General features: G+C 39.8%; 1 protein-coding gene across 1 annotated transcript; it reads right to left on the reverse strand.

The window, feature by feature from the left end:
• Positions 1-898: 898 nt before the first annotated feature.
• On the reverse strand, positions 899-18288 carry LOC114138451 (rap1 GTPase-GDP dissociation stimulator 1). Its single transcript, XM_028007725.1, has 14 exons — positions 17669-18288; positions 14548-14652; positions 14180-14302; positions 12438-12563; positions 11941-12069; positions 9775-9900; positions 9255-9398; positions 8815-8946; positions 7353-7487; positions 6402-6527; positions 4860-4999; positions 4509-4635; positions 3657-3785; positions 899-2804 (listed from the first exon to the last, which is right to left on the reverse strand). The coding sequence occupies exons 1-14, from the start codon at positions 17679-17681 to the stop codon at positions 2677-2679; spliced, it is 1683 nt and encodes a 560-aa protein (XP_027863526.1). The 5' UTR covers positions 17682-18288; the 3' UTR covers positions 899-2676.
• Between the last annotated feature and the right edge of the window lie 148 nt (positions 18289-18436).

Consider the following 18436-nt stretch of genomic DNA (forward strand, 5'->3'; position numbering starts at 1 on the left):
ACTAATGTCTGAGTTCAGGCTCACTATACACATCACACACTCTGCTATTCCTTAGTAGTCCCAAAACATACATTAAAATATTCAGAACTTAAATCTATACATGAACAACATAAAATGAATACAAAATTAAAGGGAATAAAAAAAATTAGAAAATATAAATTAAAACTAGTTTTTTTAAAAAGCAAAGAGCCCAAAAACAATAAAACAGGCCAGATTATAAGGATGACTTTTAAGATCAGTCTTTTCAATTCAATTCAAGCTGCATTTCCATTACAAACATACGCAAATCTTTGTCGATATTTTGCTAATTAAAAAAAAAGGACACAATTTTGCAGTTGCGGTGTTTCTATTAGATAATGAATTAAATTAAAATCACACATAAATAAGCTTGTTCAGACAATGAGTCATTAAAATGGGCCCCAGGAGTCTCCACCTATTTCATGTGGTCTTCTTCTTCATGGTTTGTGGCAACATCCGGCTGCAAAATAAGCCAATTTCAATACGTCCAAAGGAAATGAACACCGTATCGCCTAAATTTTTCTTGGAAAAACTTTTTTTTTTAACTGATGTGTTTACATTGAGCAAATTTATTTTCTAAATGTCCGTGGAAACGCAGCTATGGTGAAGACGATGGACCTCTGTACCCAAAGTGGAAACAGATTCCATTAGAGAAGCATGCCACAAGCTTTTTGTTAGTATTTGATTTTTCTTTATTCTGTAAACAAAAGTGCTTGTTATTACTTACATTCTTAATTTAAGATAACACCAAGATCAATGTCTTGTTTAATACCCTGGATCTTCTTTAAGATCCAGAGTTTATGTCTGAACACCTAAAACAAAATATGATTTTTCTGATTAACTGAGTGACAGTGTGAACAAACCATGCAAACAACTGCAAACCAATGGGACTAACTGTTTTATTGAAGTGGTTCAGTGGTTACAGTTTGGTCACACAACAGATGTTTGGCTACTGAGTTCAAACCAACATTTCATAGATTTTTGTTTGTGCTCGTGGTTTTTGGAATGTGCTTTCAATCCATCCGGCACAAAGGCTCTTAAATGCACATTCATTTCAATGAAACAAACACTTCTATAATGCATCATAACACAAATAAACCACAAAATATGATCCGTTGCTTAGTTAACAAATAAGAAGAAAAACAATTCCCCTTAAAAATAAAGAGAACTGAGCTGAATTGAGGTGAAGGTCAGCTGAAACACATTAGGTTTGTCTCTATAAAGTGCATATATCATCATCGCTCTGACAAAACCAAGAAACCTAATATTTCTAAAACATAAATCATGGTTTTCAAAGTGGCCTAGTCACTTTAAAACTGACTTTTCAGATAAAAATATAGCTGTTTGGGTGATTACTTCCTTATTAAAACAGAATGTTATTACCATTTATGAAGGATGCCATGACTGTTGCAGCACCGTAAAGCCTGTCTGTCTCTATGGCTGTAAACAGACAAATTATTTTCTCGATCTTTAAAAGATCTTTCTAATGAGAATATGTCTAATGTGCGGCACTTTCACTACAAAGACCCTCTATGAACGGAAATGAACGTTTCGACAGCTGCATTAGTTTAGCACAGTTAAGCTATCATGACTGTAGAGATCATATATAACCTCCTCAACACTTGTTAATGTCATGTGACACGCCTGCACACACGTGAGTAATAACGCTGTTAAGAACGGGAGCTGAGATTACTACATCGATATGAATGAAGTCGGAATTGTAAAGTTGGATTAGAATTTATTTCACATGCAGCCATTCGCCTCTTTGGTGAATTACAGGCAGAATGAACTCACCATAAAGTGCTTTAAAATCCCTCCACAGAGTGCCAGTTTGTTAGGTCTCCAATCCACTGCCATCTCCTGACTTGGATAATCATCATATTAATCTTAACTTTATGAACTCATTTCAGGTGGATACTCAGCAATCACTATTTCTGTCTTGGGTGGACATTGTTGTTTTGCACACTTGCTCAGCTCTATTCTTTTTTCTTATGCTGATATTTTTCCATATAACTGTTTTGAGCACCAACCCTGAACAGAATGGAAAAGGAAAGGTTGCACAATAGCACACATGCTCTTTCAGAAACTGATTTCTTTTAAAGTAAACCTTTTGTACATCTTGTAATATGTACACATTTGTAATTATTTTATTTCACACACTCGCGTATTTCTTTCTTTTACTTATTTTACTATTTACATGTTTATGTAATATTGATATAGTGGAATAGTATTCCATATATTTCACTACTATATATCATATGCTTGATTTCAGAACTTTACTAATAAACAGACGAACAGAAATGATCATCTGTTCTCTAAATGAGCGCATCCTTTCAGCAGCTCACTTCCTCTCACTTCCTCTCGTCTCAGACACGGCTCCACCGCGTCAAAAAACTCAACATGTGTGTCAGGAAAACATTTCAAGAACCTCACAGAAGATTCCTAGAAAAACAGGAAGCAAAATGTGCATAACAGTTGGTCCTTGTCTCCCACTGTAACAACATACATCATGCTAGCACTAAAATATATTACTTATTACAAAATAAGTGACACTTTAGAGTCCAATTTGATATTTAGTAGCATCTGTGCTGTCTGGATGACATGTTATCAAATCTACACACATTCATAGAGCCGATGAAAGCCCGTGTTGCTGCTGGTTTAGCTGCTGTCGCTGAGAAGGGTCAGTATGGAGCTTGCCTGCGTCGCCAGTTTGCTGCTGCTGTCGTCTGTCAGTTTGTTCAGACTCTCCTTAATATTCACAGAGTTGAGTTCATCTGTCATCACACCTGCAGCACAAAATTGTGCAGTTTTGTGCATGATTTTGAAAAACAAAACAGAGCAAAAACAAGTGCAGGACCAGCTGAGCAGATAAAAATGCCAATAACCTCCAGACACTGGCAACAGCAGCATCATTTCTTCATGATGCTCAACATGTTGAACTATGTTTTTTAAAGAATAGTTTTTAATTTTTTGACAAGTTTAGGCTTTGTTGAGTGTCTATGAGTCATTAATTTCTGAGAGTTTTCTTTATTGACCTCTGTTTTGTTAAAGATCCGGATAAAGGTTCAGACCATAGACGCAAGCTAACGGCTAATCAACACTGTCCAGCTCCAAAGCAGATTTCTCCTACATTAGGACGACTCTGACCGGAATAAATATTTTATTATAATTACATGGTTATTTATATAGAAGATTGTAATTGCTAAGAGATGGTTTGTTCTTAAAACATTTTTATGAGAAAATGTACATTATTAAACCTTATTGGCAACAGAGTACAATACAAATAACCTAAGACTCCATATGGAAATAATGTAATGCAAACATGGCAGTACTTCATTTATAATGGGTGGGAAGAACAAATACTGTAACGTACTTTGAATGCACATGAAAGTCTTGTATCATAAATAGTTTACTGTACTTGCACTGTCCTAGTCACCTACTGGTATTTTTAAAACCAGTTTGAAGCTTGAACTGAAAGATAAAGATGCAAAAACGTGACAGTAAAACTCTCAGCTAGTCTGGCTTGTGTGGAGGTTGATTCCCGTTTCACCAAGCAGAGCACCAGTAATGTTCTGTTGTGGTAACAGTTTGAAATTTGGCTTTGGAGAATGAAAAGTGTTGTAAAAGCAAAAACGTACCGGAGTTAGCCAAGGTGCAGATGAGACCCAGAGCACTAAACTTGACCTCGACAGCCCCCACTGGATCGTCCAACATATTTTTCAGCATGGGTAGCAGCTCTGCCTCGTTAAACGGATCCCTCATAGACTCTGAAAGTCATGAACAGAAACAGAAACAGATGAGTAAAAGCATTGTCCCTGAGATGGTCAGAAATAACTCAGAACCAGAAAGATTAACCCTAATCTGAACCGAAGCATATTGGAATACCAAGGTCGCTGTTCGTAGCGATGCAAGTCTTACATTCCAACATCACAACCTCCAAGCGTGATGGGAAAATAAGCAGCTGCCCACATGGACAAGCCAAATGTTTTCTATAAAAAATGTCGTCGGATGTGAAAAAGATTGAGTTATTTGGCCGCGATAACAAGAAATATGTTTAGGTAACGGTTTATATCTGAGAACATTGTGGCACCTGTCAGGCATGACGGTAGATGCATCATGCTGAGGGGTTATTTTGCTGCCAATGGTTCTGGTGAATTGGGCTAATAAAGTTAGAGGACTACCTCCAAACTCTTTGATTTTAGCTTAAAATCAGCTGCTGAATGAGTTTCTAAAAATGATTCCCTTTGGCTCTACTGGCCTTTATTATCAGGAACCAGACAGGAAATGGGCAGAGACAGAACTGGGGGAAGACCTACAGCAAAAGACGGCTGCAGCAAAGATTATATGTTTTTTGCAGAATCCATCCACTCTGAATCAAACAAACTTCCCACATAATATATTTGGGACTCAGTTCTTCTATCAAAGGATAGACACAGTTAGCATTTGGGGCATTTATTCATAAACCTTACATAAACTCTGAAATAGCTTACCAATGTCAATAGCAGATGCTATTGCAAGGGCAACCAGGGCTTCATTCTGCATGATAACGTGCTCGCTTGTTGCCATAGAGATAAGGTGCCGAACCCCATCTGTTCTAACCACAGCACGGACAACTTCCTGTTCAAGAAAGGAAATGAGTCCAACATTCAGAGACAGAGATTCCCTTAGAAAAGTTTAGCATTATGAATGGAACCAAGTCCAGTCAGAACCAAAGTCCATCCAGACCCAAAGTCCATCCATAACCAAAGTCCAGTCAGAACCAAAGTCCAGTCAGAACCAAAGTCCAGTCAGGACCAAAGTCCATCCAGAACCAAAGACCTGGTCCAAATAAGGAAGCTCACAGGACTGCGGCTGTGTCTGATCAGGGCCGCCAGCAGTCGGCTGGCCTCTCCTCGGACGCCTGCGTGGTCTTTGGCTTCACACCACTCCATGATTCGTGCCAGCAGCACCGCATCTCTGCCCAGCTTTAAGGCGGCTCCCTCTGAAACACACAACATAAGGTTCAAAATCATTTTAATCTCTTAAGTCTTAAGCTCTGCCTTCAGGAAGTCATAACAACATGGCTCCTCTTTTAACCCTTTAACAACGTTTTTACCAGCGTTGCTCTGAGAAGTAGCAATTGCTGCTGGCTAGTCTGAAGGACCTGAGTGGGGGACTTGAGCTGCTCTGTGAGGCAGAAGCTCAGATGTTTGGATACTGCATCTTGTTTCTCCTCTGGTTCAGCTGTTTTCTCAGTTTTTCTCTTCTGATCTTCATAGCTGCAATATTCTGACTAACTCTGTTCTTAGTCCCAGATCTGCCCAGAAATAGATCTGTGCAGTCAATAACCTGCAACTTGTTGTAGGAGAAAATCTGACATCCTGTTATTTAATTTAATTAATAATTTTTACTTTATTCATCCCAGCAGGGAAATTATTTTGCAGTTACAGCACACAACAGGAGCTGTGTCTGAAGGAGGACATGCGGCAAAGGTCGTCAGGAGTCGAACCCGCGACGTCCGCGGGTCTAAGGCCTCCAAATGTGCTAACCCCTTGCGCCACCACAGCACGCCCTTTTGCAACTAGTATGTGAAACAATCCTTTTAGATAACTGATTGAATAAAAAATATTTCAGTTCCTATGTGAAGTCATTAGAACAAAACAACAAACTTTACACTTAAGGTAACATAAAATTTAATAATATACATCATGGGGTTTTAGGCTCCTGTTCATGTTGGGCCATATCAAGATCATGAATGTCCTTAAGACGGTATCGGTAAAACCCATCAAAAAACTCCTGAAATATTAAATAGCTGCTTCAGCATTTGATAAATACTTCTTAAAGGTAAATAATATAACTTTACCACTATGACAAAGTGATTATGTGTTAGTGAAATTTTTAAAAATAGCTCCTGCTTATTCGTTTGTTTTTAAAACCCAAAAAGGTATTTACTTTTCCTCTTACAGCTTTAGCCACATCCATGTGAGGCTCATTGTGTTTTCATCCTCCTGGTACTTAGAATGGAGCGCGCCTCCATTTTCAATGGTTTGGTAATAATGTCTTTCAAAGGTTTGGAAGGTCTTTGTTATCACTCTGTGATAATCCAAACAGAAGCAGGTAGTGACTCTCTGTCTAGTAAGAACAGACCAGACTGAACAGACACTGGATAAGTCTGCTTGCTGTGCTCATTCTTGCAAGAATCAATAAAGTTTTGTTTGGGTGAAAATCACCAATCTCTGTTTGGTAACTAATCATGACAGTTCATTAGGAGAAATTCTTTTTCTCCATTTAAATTTTTATCCCCATTATTATGCTGTTAGCTAAAACTGCCATGAGTGCTAGAAAACCTATATGCCCTTATTAAATCAATATTGTGCATTGTACCCAGTGCAGCAGTCCCTCACCTTGCCCGTCCACCATCATGCGTAGTGTGCCCAGCAGCTTGAACTGAACCGGCGGCATGTCGGTGCGCAGCAGAGACTTGATCCTCTCAGTGACTCCGTCCTCCAGCATCCTCACTTTGTTGGTGGCTAGAAGACAGACAAGGTGTGTGTTGGTGTGTGTTGTTGCTTCATTGAGTGCAGACCATGTGTTTGTTCTTTAGCCACTGAAAAAACATAACTCAGATGTGACCTAGATCCCTGATCAACAGATTCCATCTTGTTTCTCCGTTAAAAGTTTCATCTCAGTCCAGGCGGTCATTATGGCTGCTTTGGGTTTCGTATTGATTCATCCTGGTTAATACATTCTGCTCTGTATGTATGACCTATGACCTCCCCTTGTCCTCCACCCAATAGCCTCAATGTCTTTATCATGTATAGAATGATGCTTGTTCTTTTTCTGATCAGTTTAAATATTCAATGAATAACTTTTGTTTAACTTTTGTAAAAGATACTCAGGCTCCCTGTATACATTTTTATGTTTTTAAATTGAGTGAATTTTAATTTTTCATTTTTCTTTCCAAGTTAGCCTTCTAAAAAGAGCAACAGAGCAATATCAATGCCTTCAGCATATTTTCTGATACTGCACCTATTCAACGTATAGCCATAAAACTCCATATTGTAATAACACGGATTCTGAATTACAATTGAATTACTATTTCTATTGATTCACATTTTATTCTATTAAAACCGTATGTTTTATTGTTTTTGAATCGATGCAAATCTTTCTTGTATTTTTGATCAGTTTAATATTTAGCAAAGCTACTCAGTTTCATCTAGTTGACCATATTATGGAGGAACAAAGCATGTTCTTCCATGTTCCTCCATGTTTCATGCTGTCAGCATCCACATTCTGTGTTCCTGCACAAATGTTACATCAGAACCATAATGTTACTGTTTTGCTTTGAAGAGTACCAGGGATGGCCAGGTTTCTGAGCGCGCTCAGTCCAGCATGTTGAACAGAGACGTCCCCTTCACCTACAGGCTGCTCCATCAAGGTCAGGATGTGTGGAACCACACCCAGATCCAGCATCTTCACACAGTTACTGTCTGACAGAGGCAAAGCAAGTTCAAAACTTAGAAACTAATCCCACAAACACCTCAGTCTAACAACATTTCAGCTGCTCACAGTTAGCAAATGTGTAATTTTGAACTATTTTTGTTGTAATGCTTTAATTGATATTATTCATGCAAAAATGAATAAGCAAACAAGAGTTGGCACATCTCTGTTTAATAACACCTCCACAAAGGAGGTTTTAGTAAACATTGCTAACAGGAATACATTGAAAAAAGCCCTCCTTTTTAATCTATAATTAAAAATAGAAGATCGTGGTAGACTTGACAATTTGTCTCCTAGCACCAGGTGCTAAGTGTTGCTCACCATATTCATATATAATATCATCTAAATAGCAATTTGCTCAACTGGAACCTTAGCAGAAGTGTCACAGAGACATTACTGTTTCCCTTAGTGAATGAAATCATCATTTGAAAACTGTTTGTATTGACTGTGGTCACCGTTGTCATGCGAGTGTGTGTGTGAATGACTGGATGCAGTGTGAAGCGCGTTAGGGAACTCTGGACTTGAGAAAGTACTGTACAAGTTCATTTGTCTGATATTAATACTGATTTGCTGATCTGAAACTGGTCTAAAGATCAAGACTTGTTTTTACAAGTAAAAACACAAGAAATATGTAAAGGGGCAAATACTTATTTGGTTGCATGGCACAAACTGTGCATCTCCACAAATGGTGAGTTAAATTCCTCTCAGCAATGTAAACCTCAACATTTATAAGTGTCTGACATCATTTTGGTTCTCACTCTACTTGACAGAATGAGTATTAAGTTGAAGCTGTTTGGTTTATGCCAGGAATTCAATCAGTTCAAATGAGCTCTATAAATTCTGGTAAGGGCGCAAGAAAGGCTGTTTGCCCAGGACGCCAAACAGGCCAGGTCCGCCTCTGCCTGCACTTCTTCATTCGAGAAAAAATGATGAGTTCTTTTGCTTTCTCTGCACTTTTTCCCCCTGACTGGTGTCATCAAAACTAAAGGTCATATTTTGATTGCAAACGTACAATAGTAGCAATCTGATGTGAAAAGAGCCCAGAATCCTCCCAAATATAATGGTGATTATATCATTTCGACTATTTGCTTTGTGAATCAGAAAATGACATGATGCTGGTAAAGGAGGCAAATGTTTATAGATTAGGAGTTGAAAGAAGGCACAGTGAAATAAAAGTGGATTTACTGCAGGATTAATAACCTGGAGCATTTGAGAGTAAATCAAAGTAAAACTTAAGGGGGATTAAACAAAAGTAGACCCTTTACATGGCTGTAGTTGTTAAAGATCATCCATTTACACAAGACACTCAAATCTTACCATTTCTGGCAAAGTTGGCAATGGCCAGCGCTCCTGACAGCTGGAGCTGGGTGTTGGAGCTCTGCAGCCATGACAGAATATCCTGGTAGACCACTCCTGACCCCTCGCCAAAACACTTCTGCATAGATTCATCTGAAACACACACACACACAAAGAAAAACTAATGTTTCTGATGTTACATGACACCCTATGAATTTGTCCAACAAACAGCATTTGTCTTTCAGTCTATCTGTGACACAATGCGTCTTTAATTTCTGTTTCATGAAGCAGTTAGTTAAACAGAACTCACTGTTCTGTGTTGTGTTAGACTTTATTCATCCAGATGGTCCAGACTGAACTACGCTCAGTGCAGCTTTCATCTTAAACCATCTGAGAAAAACACCTTGCACATATCTTGCATAGTTGTTGGTAAGCTCAGTAGCACTACTCCTCCCACTCACCTCCTAAAAGCAGGGACACGATCAGGTTGGAAGCAATCTTGATGCTGCAGAGGTCATGGGGGTCGGAGTGTCCTTGTAGATCTCGGATCATCAGTGATAAAGCCTCCGGTACTCCTGATTCTGCAAACTGCAGCTTCAGTGCATCTGGTGGCAAAATAGACCAGAAGGCCTGACATGATGTGTATGACATGGAGCTGTATATTTATTAGTCTATCTGTCTAACTTACCTTGCCGTTTGCATCAGATTAACATTTTTTTTCTGAGTCTTTCATCATTTTTGAGCAATGTGCTAATACCAGTTTAATGTGATTGAAGTAAATGTAAATCGTGTTATTGATATAGCAGACACTAACAAGACATGCCATCTAAAGGCACTTTCAAACACAAAAGTTTTAATGCAAAAATCTATAGTCTACTGAAATAATCGATCATTTCTCAATGTTGTTACACCACAACAATTCAATATTACATCACCTAAACCCCACCCCCCAGACACCCCTAACTTCTCCTCATGTCTTACCACTTTCTCCCAGTGAGCCCAGTATTTCCAGGATGACATGGCGCCGCTCAGCATCAGGAGCCCGTTTGAGCTGAAGAATGAGTGTGTTTGCCACATCCTGCTCCACCAGGGCCTCCCGTGCACAGTCTGCAAACACAAGGCTCCATAACAAATGACGGAGTGGCCTATTAAAGTTATCCTTACCATATTATGTGCTTTTTGGGCTGAGGAGAAATCAGAATAAAACTCTGGGCTTTGGCAAATATGGCTGGATGCAAGCTTTTCTTAGATACAAATCTCCCATGTCATAGGCAGACACGATCTGGTAATTAAATGAACCATTATTCACAATCTGTAGATGTGAATATCTAACGCGAAATGCCAATAAAAGAAAACATTGTTGGAATTATCTTATTTGCAATAACTTAAGTTGTCCTAATATCTGTGTGTGGACCTAGACAGTGACGACGAGCTTGCAGAAGTTACATGGAATATACTGCCAGAACTGCTGAGATACTTGCCTTTACAAACATCAATCAATCAATCAATCAATCAATCAATCAATCAATCAATCAATCATACTTTATTAATCCCAAAGGGAAATGACATAACTTCCCACTAAGACATATCATTTGTTTTGATTTGCCGTTGGTTTAATTTGCAGCTACATGCTTCAGCTCTTCCCTGGAAGGTTCATTACAAGCTTTAGGAGTCCATCTGTCCTTTACCTTCCTCATGTTCAGGATCAGCAGTGTGTGTAATGAGACCCAGACTTCCCTCTCCAGCCACTTGGGCCAGCTTCCCCAAAACGTTCTGAAACCTGCAGGGAGGCCTAGTCCCTCCAGCATGTCCCAGGTCTTCCTCTAGGTCTTGTCCTGGTGATACAGGCCTGGGATACCTCACCAGGGAGGCTTCCAGGAGGCATCCTAACCAGCTGCCCAGGCCACCTCAACTGGCTCCTCTTGACATGGAGAAGCAGCAGCTCTACTTTAAGTCCCTCCCGGAAGACCAAGCTTCTCACTTTTTCACTTATGGAGCCCCCAGACACCCTAAGAAGAAAACTCAACTGGTTCTGCAGCGATCTTGCTTTCAGGGTTGGAACATAGATAGAGAGATGTGACTCAGCTCTCTCTTCACCATGACAGATCAGTACAGTACCCACTACATTGCAGACCCTGCACCAATCCACCTAGCGATTTCTCGCTAGGTTCCCTCATTCATGTACAAGACACCAAGATATTTCAATTTCTCCACTTGGGGCAGGACCTCTTTCCCAACCTGGAGAAGGAACTCTACCCTTTCCCAGCTCAACACCATGGCCTCCATTTTGGAGGCACTGGTCTTCATCCTGGCAGCTTCACACTCAGCTGTGAACCGCTCCACCAGAAGTTGTTATCCATGTCTGTCCGAACTCTTCCCATGCCTGAGATTTGCATCAGCGACAACCAGAGCCATTTTGTGCTTGAAATGTTAGTACCCATCAGCTGCTTCTGGAGTCTCACAGGCCTAAAAACCTGATAAGATTGCTTCTCCAGCCTAACAGCATCCCTCACTAGCAGGTTCAAGCCCAGACAGGCACTGACCACTTTGCTGGTAATCTGCCTTGACAAAGTAGGCACAGAACATTGTCCACTCTGACTCAGTGTCAATGGAGCCTGGTGGCAGTGTACTTTGCTCCTGTCCTTGGTGTTACACTCTGTGATGTAAGGATGGAAAACCCATGGAAAGCCATTCCATGACGCTCTCTACACATTGTTCTTGATCTGATCTGAAGGTCACATTAAGTCTGGGGGGCCTGCAGCTGGTGGCTGCACAAAGTTTGTGTTTTTGCTGGGAATCATCTTGATTTCTTGATTTCACAGAAGTCACCATCGTTATCATTACTTAAGGTTTTGTAGCTTCTATGATAAGCAAAAGAATAAGAGTGGCAGTATTTATTATATCAACTCAAGAACTGTAAAAACATAAAGTAACTAAGAACTTGTGAACAAGGTCTGATCTTTGTCTCATTCATGGACTTTACTTAGTAAATTCTAAAGGAAATGAGAGGCAAGAGATGGAAAACGAGCAAAGGTGACACACAGTGTACCTACACATTTGGACAATTGTCTAAAGACAGGTGTAACTACTGAGGGGCTTTCATGTAGGTGGGTAATACATATGTAAAGAAGACTGGGAGATAATCACCCATATCAGCCAGATTACAGAGAGCCAGCAGGCAGACGTTGACCAGCGGGTCATTATCAGGGTACTCCTTCATGATGGACACTAATCTGGGGATTACACCACTCTGGACTAACTGGTCCTGCTGATGTGCTGAGGAGAAAGTCAGACAAGGAAGGTGCGTAAGAATGTAGTAACAAATATGAAAATCTATATTTATATTAGAAATTGAATTATTAATTAATTTTATGAATAAATATCTTGTCATGTACTTCTTTCTGAAATCTTTCCTTCTGTCTGTCCCATGTTTTATTGCACCTTATATTATATTCTATGTGATGGAATTTCACTTATCTGTTCTTGTAAAGAGCTTTGTTGTACTGAGACCATGGTAAACAAAAAAATCTAATACTCTTAATTCTCAAACTGCAGAACTAAAATGTAAAGTGTTGAGTGGGTCAAAGTAAGTCAGACTAGATCTGACTAGATCTGACTGGCACTGTGCTGTCAGATCTACTCACTGTTGTCGAAGCAGATGCGCCCGATGGCCCTGCCAGTGTTCAGCAGCATTTCCTGGTCGCTGCTGTTCAGATGAGGAACCAGAGCCTTCACCAGGCCCGCCTTGATGCATGGCTCTCTCACAGTGGCTGCAACGTAGATGGCCGACAAAGAGGCATGGAGACTCTGCTCTTATAGCCTTTTTGTTGTTTGAGTCTGAGACTGAATCAAGACACTAGTTTTACATCCATTACAAAGAGGTCAAAAAGTTCAAAAAGTTTCCTATGCATTGTTTTACTTTTATGGATATGAAACTTGGCAAGAATCAAGATCAGGTTGATAAGAAATATGGGAGAGGAGTCTTTCATCTTGGAAATCTTCGGTACCAAACAAAACATTTTGAAAATAGAAAAGGAAATCTGGTTTCCTATTCTTGGATAGCAGAAGGACGTCTCTCCAAAATGCAACACAATAAGTTGGGAGCTTCTGGATGCCAATATATAAATACATACACATGTTCTGCTTCCAAGGAAATGGTTTGGTTCAGCTTTTCTGCTTAAAACCTCATAAACCCTCAGTAAACCAACTAAAATCTGATTTATGACAGATAGAAAATTTGATGCAAACTAAGAACTGCATTACTAGAATAGAATAGAATAGAATAGAATAGAATAGAATTTATTGTTTGTCACTGTACATAGAATGATATTAAACCTAGCTCCAAAACAGTGCAAACAATGTAGGAACATATATACAATATAAACATACAGTAAATATGGTGACATTTACAATATTGAATCAGTTAAATTATATACACATATAACCATCATATAATTTAGTGCATGTTGGCATTCAGGGTGTTCATTGTTTTTGGGAAAAAGCTGTTTTTGTTTTGATGCATCTGTAAATGAAATACCATGAATGGAGGTAATGGTCTCAAAATCTCTCCATGGAGGAGTCATTTTCCAGCAACAAACTTTTCTAGATACAACAAGGAAAGTTTTGAGCTTGAAAAGTTGAAAATTGTCTAGAAAAGACCAAGAAATATACTGCTCAAAAAAATAAAGGGAACACTTTAAGTGTTAAACACCTGTTTAAGTGTTCCCTTTATTTTTTTGAGCAGTGTATTTAGAATCAACTCAGAAATTTTGCAGGGAAAAAAAAAACCTTGGACATTTGAAAAGTCACAAAAAAACATATTTCAAGATTATTTAAAAAAAAAACTTTTTAAATGTATAAATTTCTGAGGTTTTCAAAATTTCTGAGATCAACCTCAATATCTCAGAAAGTTTTGGCAAAAATTTACTCTTGCCTTTTTTTTCTTTTTTTTTTTTTTACCTACAGTGGCTCTAATATGCGATCTGTAATGTACGATAGGACCATTATAGTAGGACCATTATAGACAAAACAATACTAATAGGATATACTGTATATGTCATGATCAATTTCCTTCTCATAATTTTAACTTGCATCTTTTCCATGTTAGTTAGTATGGATCATAAAAACGTTTTAGATCGAAAAGAAAAAAATGACCTGGTTAGTAAAATCGTCTTGGTGGAAATCCAGCACTCTTTATATGTGATTGCTGTTTACTGATTGAGCTAGTACATGCAGAGTGACATGCTGCCAGAGCATTCTGGGAGTTTTTATTTTAACCCAGTTAGCCTGTGTTGGGGCAGCATTTTACTGGGGAACTTGGATTGTTGATGTTTTATTTTTTTTGTGTCGGTGTGTAGCAGAGACTAAGGGAGCAGTAACAGCGTACCTTCTCGTGCCATTTCTGCCACCAGCAGAGCCACCTGGCAGCTCAGGCTGCTCCTGCTCCGTAAGGCCTGAGCCAGCGTGGGGAGAATTCCACTTCTCACTATCTCAGCAGCCGCATCCTTCTCTGTGGGCAGGACACACAAAGCTACTTTTTCAAACGTAGTTCTTTTTCCTCTGACACCACCAGCCTCTCCCTTTCGCAAGTTACTTTACATGCAGATTAAAATGTATTAAGGAGATGCCATAACCACACATCAGTGAAATTCTTTCTGATTTGTCCCCTGTTAGCCCTGCGTAAGGTGAGGACTTTTTTTTATTTATTTTTTTAGCTTTTGTAAGCAATTATCACTGAATATTATCTGAGCTCACTCTTCTCCAGCAGAGCAGTCAGGACTGTATCCAGATGAGGCTGCAGCTCTTCTTCGATCAGCTCTGTGCTCACACTGATGGCCTTCAGTGCCTCGTTTAGAGAGTCTGCAGAATAAGTGCAAATGGTTCGTCAGATCAGAGTGTTTCTGTAACGTAAAATACATTGGTCTTATTCAATTCACTTCCATTCAGTTTTATTTATAACAAATGTCTTCTCAAGATACTATACAAAAAATAAAATTTTATTCAGTCATACATACATTAACATTTTTTCTAGTTATCAAACAGTACAGTAGGTTCAATTAAGTAAATGATGGTTTAATGATGAAACAACAGAAATCCAGACACCACAGCTGAGCTTACAGGCAAGGAACTCCACACTGGTTAACAGGGAAATGACACGACATGCGACTACGACTATAGACACGACAATAGACGAGGACCAGACAAGGAAACAAGAGACACAGGTGGACTTAAATACACAGAGGGTAATCAGGGCACACAAGACACAGCTGGGAGCAATCAAGGGTAGGCGGGACAATGCAGAGACTCAACAGAACACAGAGACCTAAAAAAACACACAGAACACACAGATCATAAGCATTTGTGGCAGAGTCTAGAACAAAGACCCTGCATTGGTGGAAAATCTGCTCCAATGCAGACCCAAAGGTTCAGAGGAGGAAACAGCATGGAGGGGTTGGCACCATGAACAGGCCAATGTGCCTATTGAGTTAAATCACATGTCAAACTCAAGGCCAGGGGTCCAAATACCGCCTGCCCCCCACCCTCTCTGCTCCTTGGCTTTTTATGTGGCCCCCTAAACTTCAGGTGCTAAATTACATCAATCAGTCCCTCCCCCTCAGTTTATTGCTACTCTGCAACTGCAGAAATTCATGCAACATTCTCAGATCCCTGCAGATTTACACGCTAATGCATCACTGTGGTTATATTGCACATTTTTTGCAAATTCTTTTTTTTTTAGATATTGGCACCAACTCCCAACTCCATTTGGAAGTATTTCCACCTGGGGAAGACAGCATAATTGATGTGGCAAGTAACAAAGTCATATTTGACGTCGTACTGAAGTGCAAATATTGCAAAATGCCTTACAAATATTTAAATCATCACCAAAAAAAAAATCTGTCTGCAAAAAGAAAAAAAAAAATCAGCAACAGCTGCGAAATCCCAGAGGTACTGCCTGATGTGAAAAATCTTTCAATGTTATTTAATTTCAAGAAGTACTTATTGAATGCAGTCAGAACCACGTATTAATATTTTAACAGCTTAATGGGTTTCATGAATACATATTTGGCACAACTGGCACTTGAGAACAATCATGATCTTAATAAGAATTCAAATGAGTTTGACTCCCCTGAGTTCAACACTTTATTTCCTCCTGCACAACGTCAGTGAGAGGAAAAGATATGACATCACCATCCGCTGCAGAGCGGAGAACTTAAAGGAGATCTGACGCAGGCAGCCTGGGCAGCACAACAGACCCTGTTACATAAGCTGGAGGTGGAACAAAGATCTGAGGAATCTCATTATCAGACAGGACAGGTCTAATGCCTGAGAGCTGAACCAGCTACGCAACCAAACATTCCCATTAGAACCAACCAACCAATGATGGTTGATATCTGACACAGACTGGAGGAGAACCTCTAGGATCTCTGGCAAGATGAAGACAGCCTTCATCAATGCCTTTGCCAGGGAAGGTTCACCTTCCAGCAAAGGTTGAGGGACAGAAAGGTACCAGGTTTAACACCAGGTTTAACAACTCAGAGGAAATCCCTGGGGTTCACGTTAGCAGCAGCTACCTCTTGGTTCAGAATGTGTGTTGGGAAAGTTGGTAGATGCGTAAGGAAAGTTGGGAATGTAGCAACTTGTTCACTGTTTTCTGTGACCTCCAACTGACTGCATGGATTAGAGGTGAAAACAACAAGCAGGACGGATGTTTCTGTAACACCGATGAGTTGTTGGGTCATGATATCATATCTAACTGCTGAAATATGTCAACGTTAATTGTGTGAATGATTAGAAAGCAACTTGCAGTGTTATATTTTCTGTTTTATTTTATTATTGGGCTGAATATTCATTTAGTAATTTTCAAGGGACTGCAGATGAGAAGTGGCTTATGCTACAACCTAGTACAGCAAATTATAATATTTATGTTTGAACTGACCCTTTCTAAATGAAGTTTTGTATTATTATTATTATTATTACAACCAAGTCAGCTTAAATTAGCCTAGCTAGGGTTATCTAACCTAAAATCATGGAATAAATCATGGATAACCTGCATGCAGCATTGCATCGCACAGAAACACACACAGAGAGAACGATTTGCAGACAATAATAACTACAGCTAATCCCTTCAGATCCGACTAAAATAGCTTGAGTAGAGGGGAGGGGCGCTATTCACTACCTGCTACGTCAGGACCTAAACCCCACGTCTTTTTGTTTTTGTGACCAAGTGTGTGTGTGTGTGTGTGTGTGGGTGTGTGTGTGTGTGTGTGTGTGTGTGTAGAAGGAAGAGGGAAGTAGAGGGGTTGATTTACTAATCAGTCTTCCTGGGATCTTCCAGGAAGCCCACCTGGTGTGGGGGCGTGTGTGTGCGCTTGGGTGTGTGTGTGTGTGCGTGTGTGTGTGTGTGTGTGTGTGTGTGTGTGTGTGTGTGTGTGAGAGAGAACTTCTTCTACTCTGCATCATGTCAGCATGCTCACAATAACTCAGCGGAGCTACTCTCTATGCAGCTGGGGGAAAACAATGGCACAGAGCTGTAGAGTCTAATCCAATTCATGTCAGGCATTACTTAGCTTATCTGAACGCCTCTCCTTCTACAGGAACTAGATGCTTATCGTTAAGGATATTGATGAAAAACAGAAATATTTCGGGACTATTTGAAATGTGTTGGCACGATGCACAGAGTCAAACTGTCTGGGTTCAGTTTGTCACATCAGCTGTTAGCAAGAAACCAGAAAAAAAACCCAGCACAGAACAGGCAGCTGCAGTATCTATCTATCTATCTATCTATCTATCTATCTATCTATCTATCTATCTATCTATCTATCTATGCATTCATCACACACACACACAGGAGGATGTTATGTATGGAGCTACTCACCCACGTCTGTCATGGCTGCTAGTCGGCAGACTCTCTGCTGGCTCTCTGCTTCTACTGCTACTGCTGTGTGTGTGTGCGCGAGTGTGTGTGTGTGTGTGTGTGTGTGTGTCACCTGGGGTTGTGGCTAGGAGGAGAGCAGCACTTGCATATTAAGATCAGGCTTTGACTGCTTTTGCCTCAACATTTCTCCTCGTTTTCAGTTCTTATTTTTTGTTTGTTGCTCAGATTTCCTGTATCCCATAATAATCCTTCTGTCCTTCGTCCTCAGTGTCTTCCTCACCTCTCATCTCTGCATCTGCAGCACTCAGCACCACCTCAGTAAAAATCCACCTTCCTAGGAACCTTTATGTTGACACACCCATACAGTGAGGTTTGAGACCGGGTTCTTCAGAGGATTAGATGTTGCGAAAGTCACCAGATCAGAGGAAAATGATATTTTTTCTCCATCTACCAATTGTCGTCCAGGATCAATATTCCTGCTTCTTTTTGTTCTTTTTTTTTTGTTGTAGCAGATGGCTGTTTGCACTGAGCCAGGTTCTGCTTCTGCTGGACGTTTCTTCCTGTTAGCGGGGAGTTTTTCCTCTCCACTGTAGCGACATGTTTGTCCAGGAAAAGTGAATGCTGCAAGTTAGGGACCTGATGCAATCAACTGGGTTCCCTTAGAAAGGAACTTAAGTTAATTTGAATATTAAACTGAGCTTAATGCTTTGATGGATAACTAGGATTGATTAAAATGCATGATTGGATTTCTGATGATGCATTCTGCTG

This window comes from Xiphophorus couchianus, chromosome 22 (genome assembly GCF_001444195.1).
Source record: "Xiphophorus couchianus chromosome 22, X_couchianus-1.0, whole genome shotgun sequence".
In the NCBI taxonomy this organism is placed as follows: Eukaryota; Metazoa; Chordata; class Actinopteri; order Cyprinodontiformes; family Poeciliidae; genus Xiphophorus; species Xiphophorus couchianus.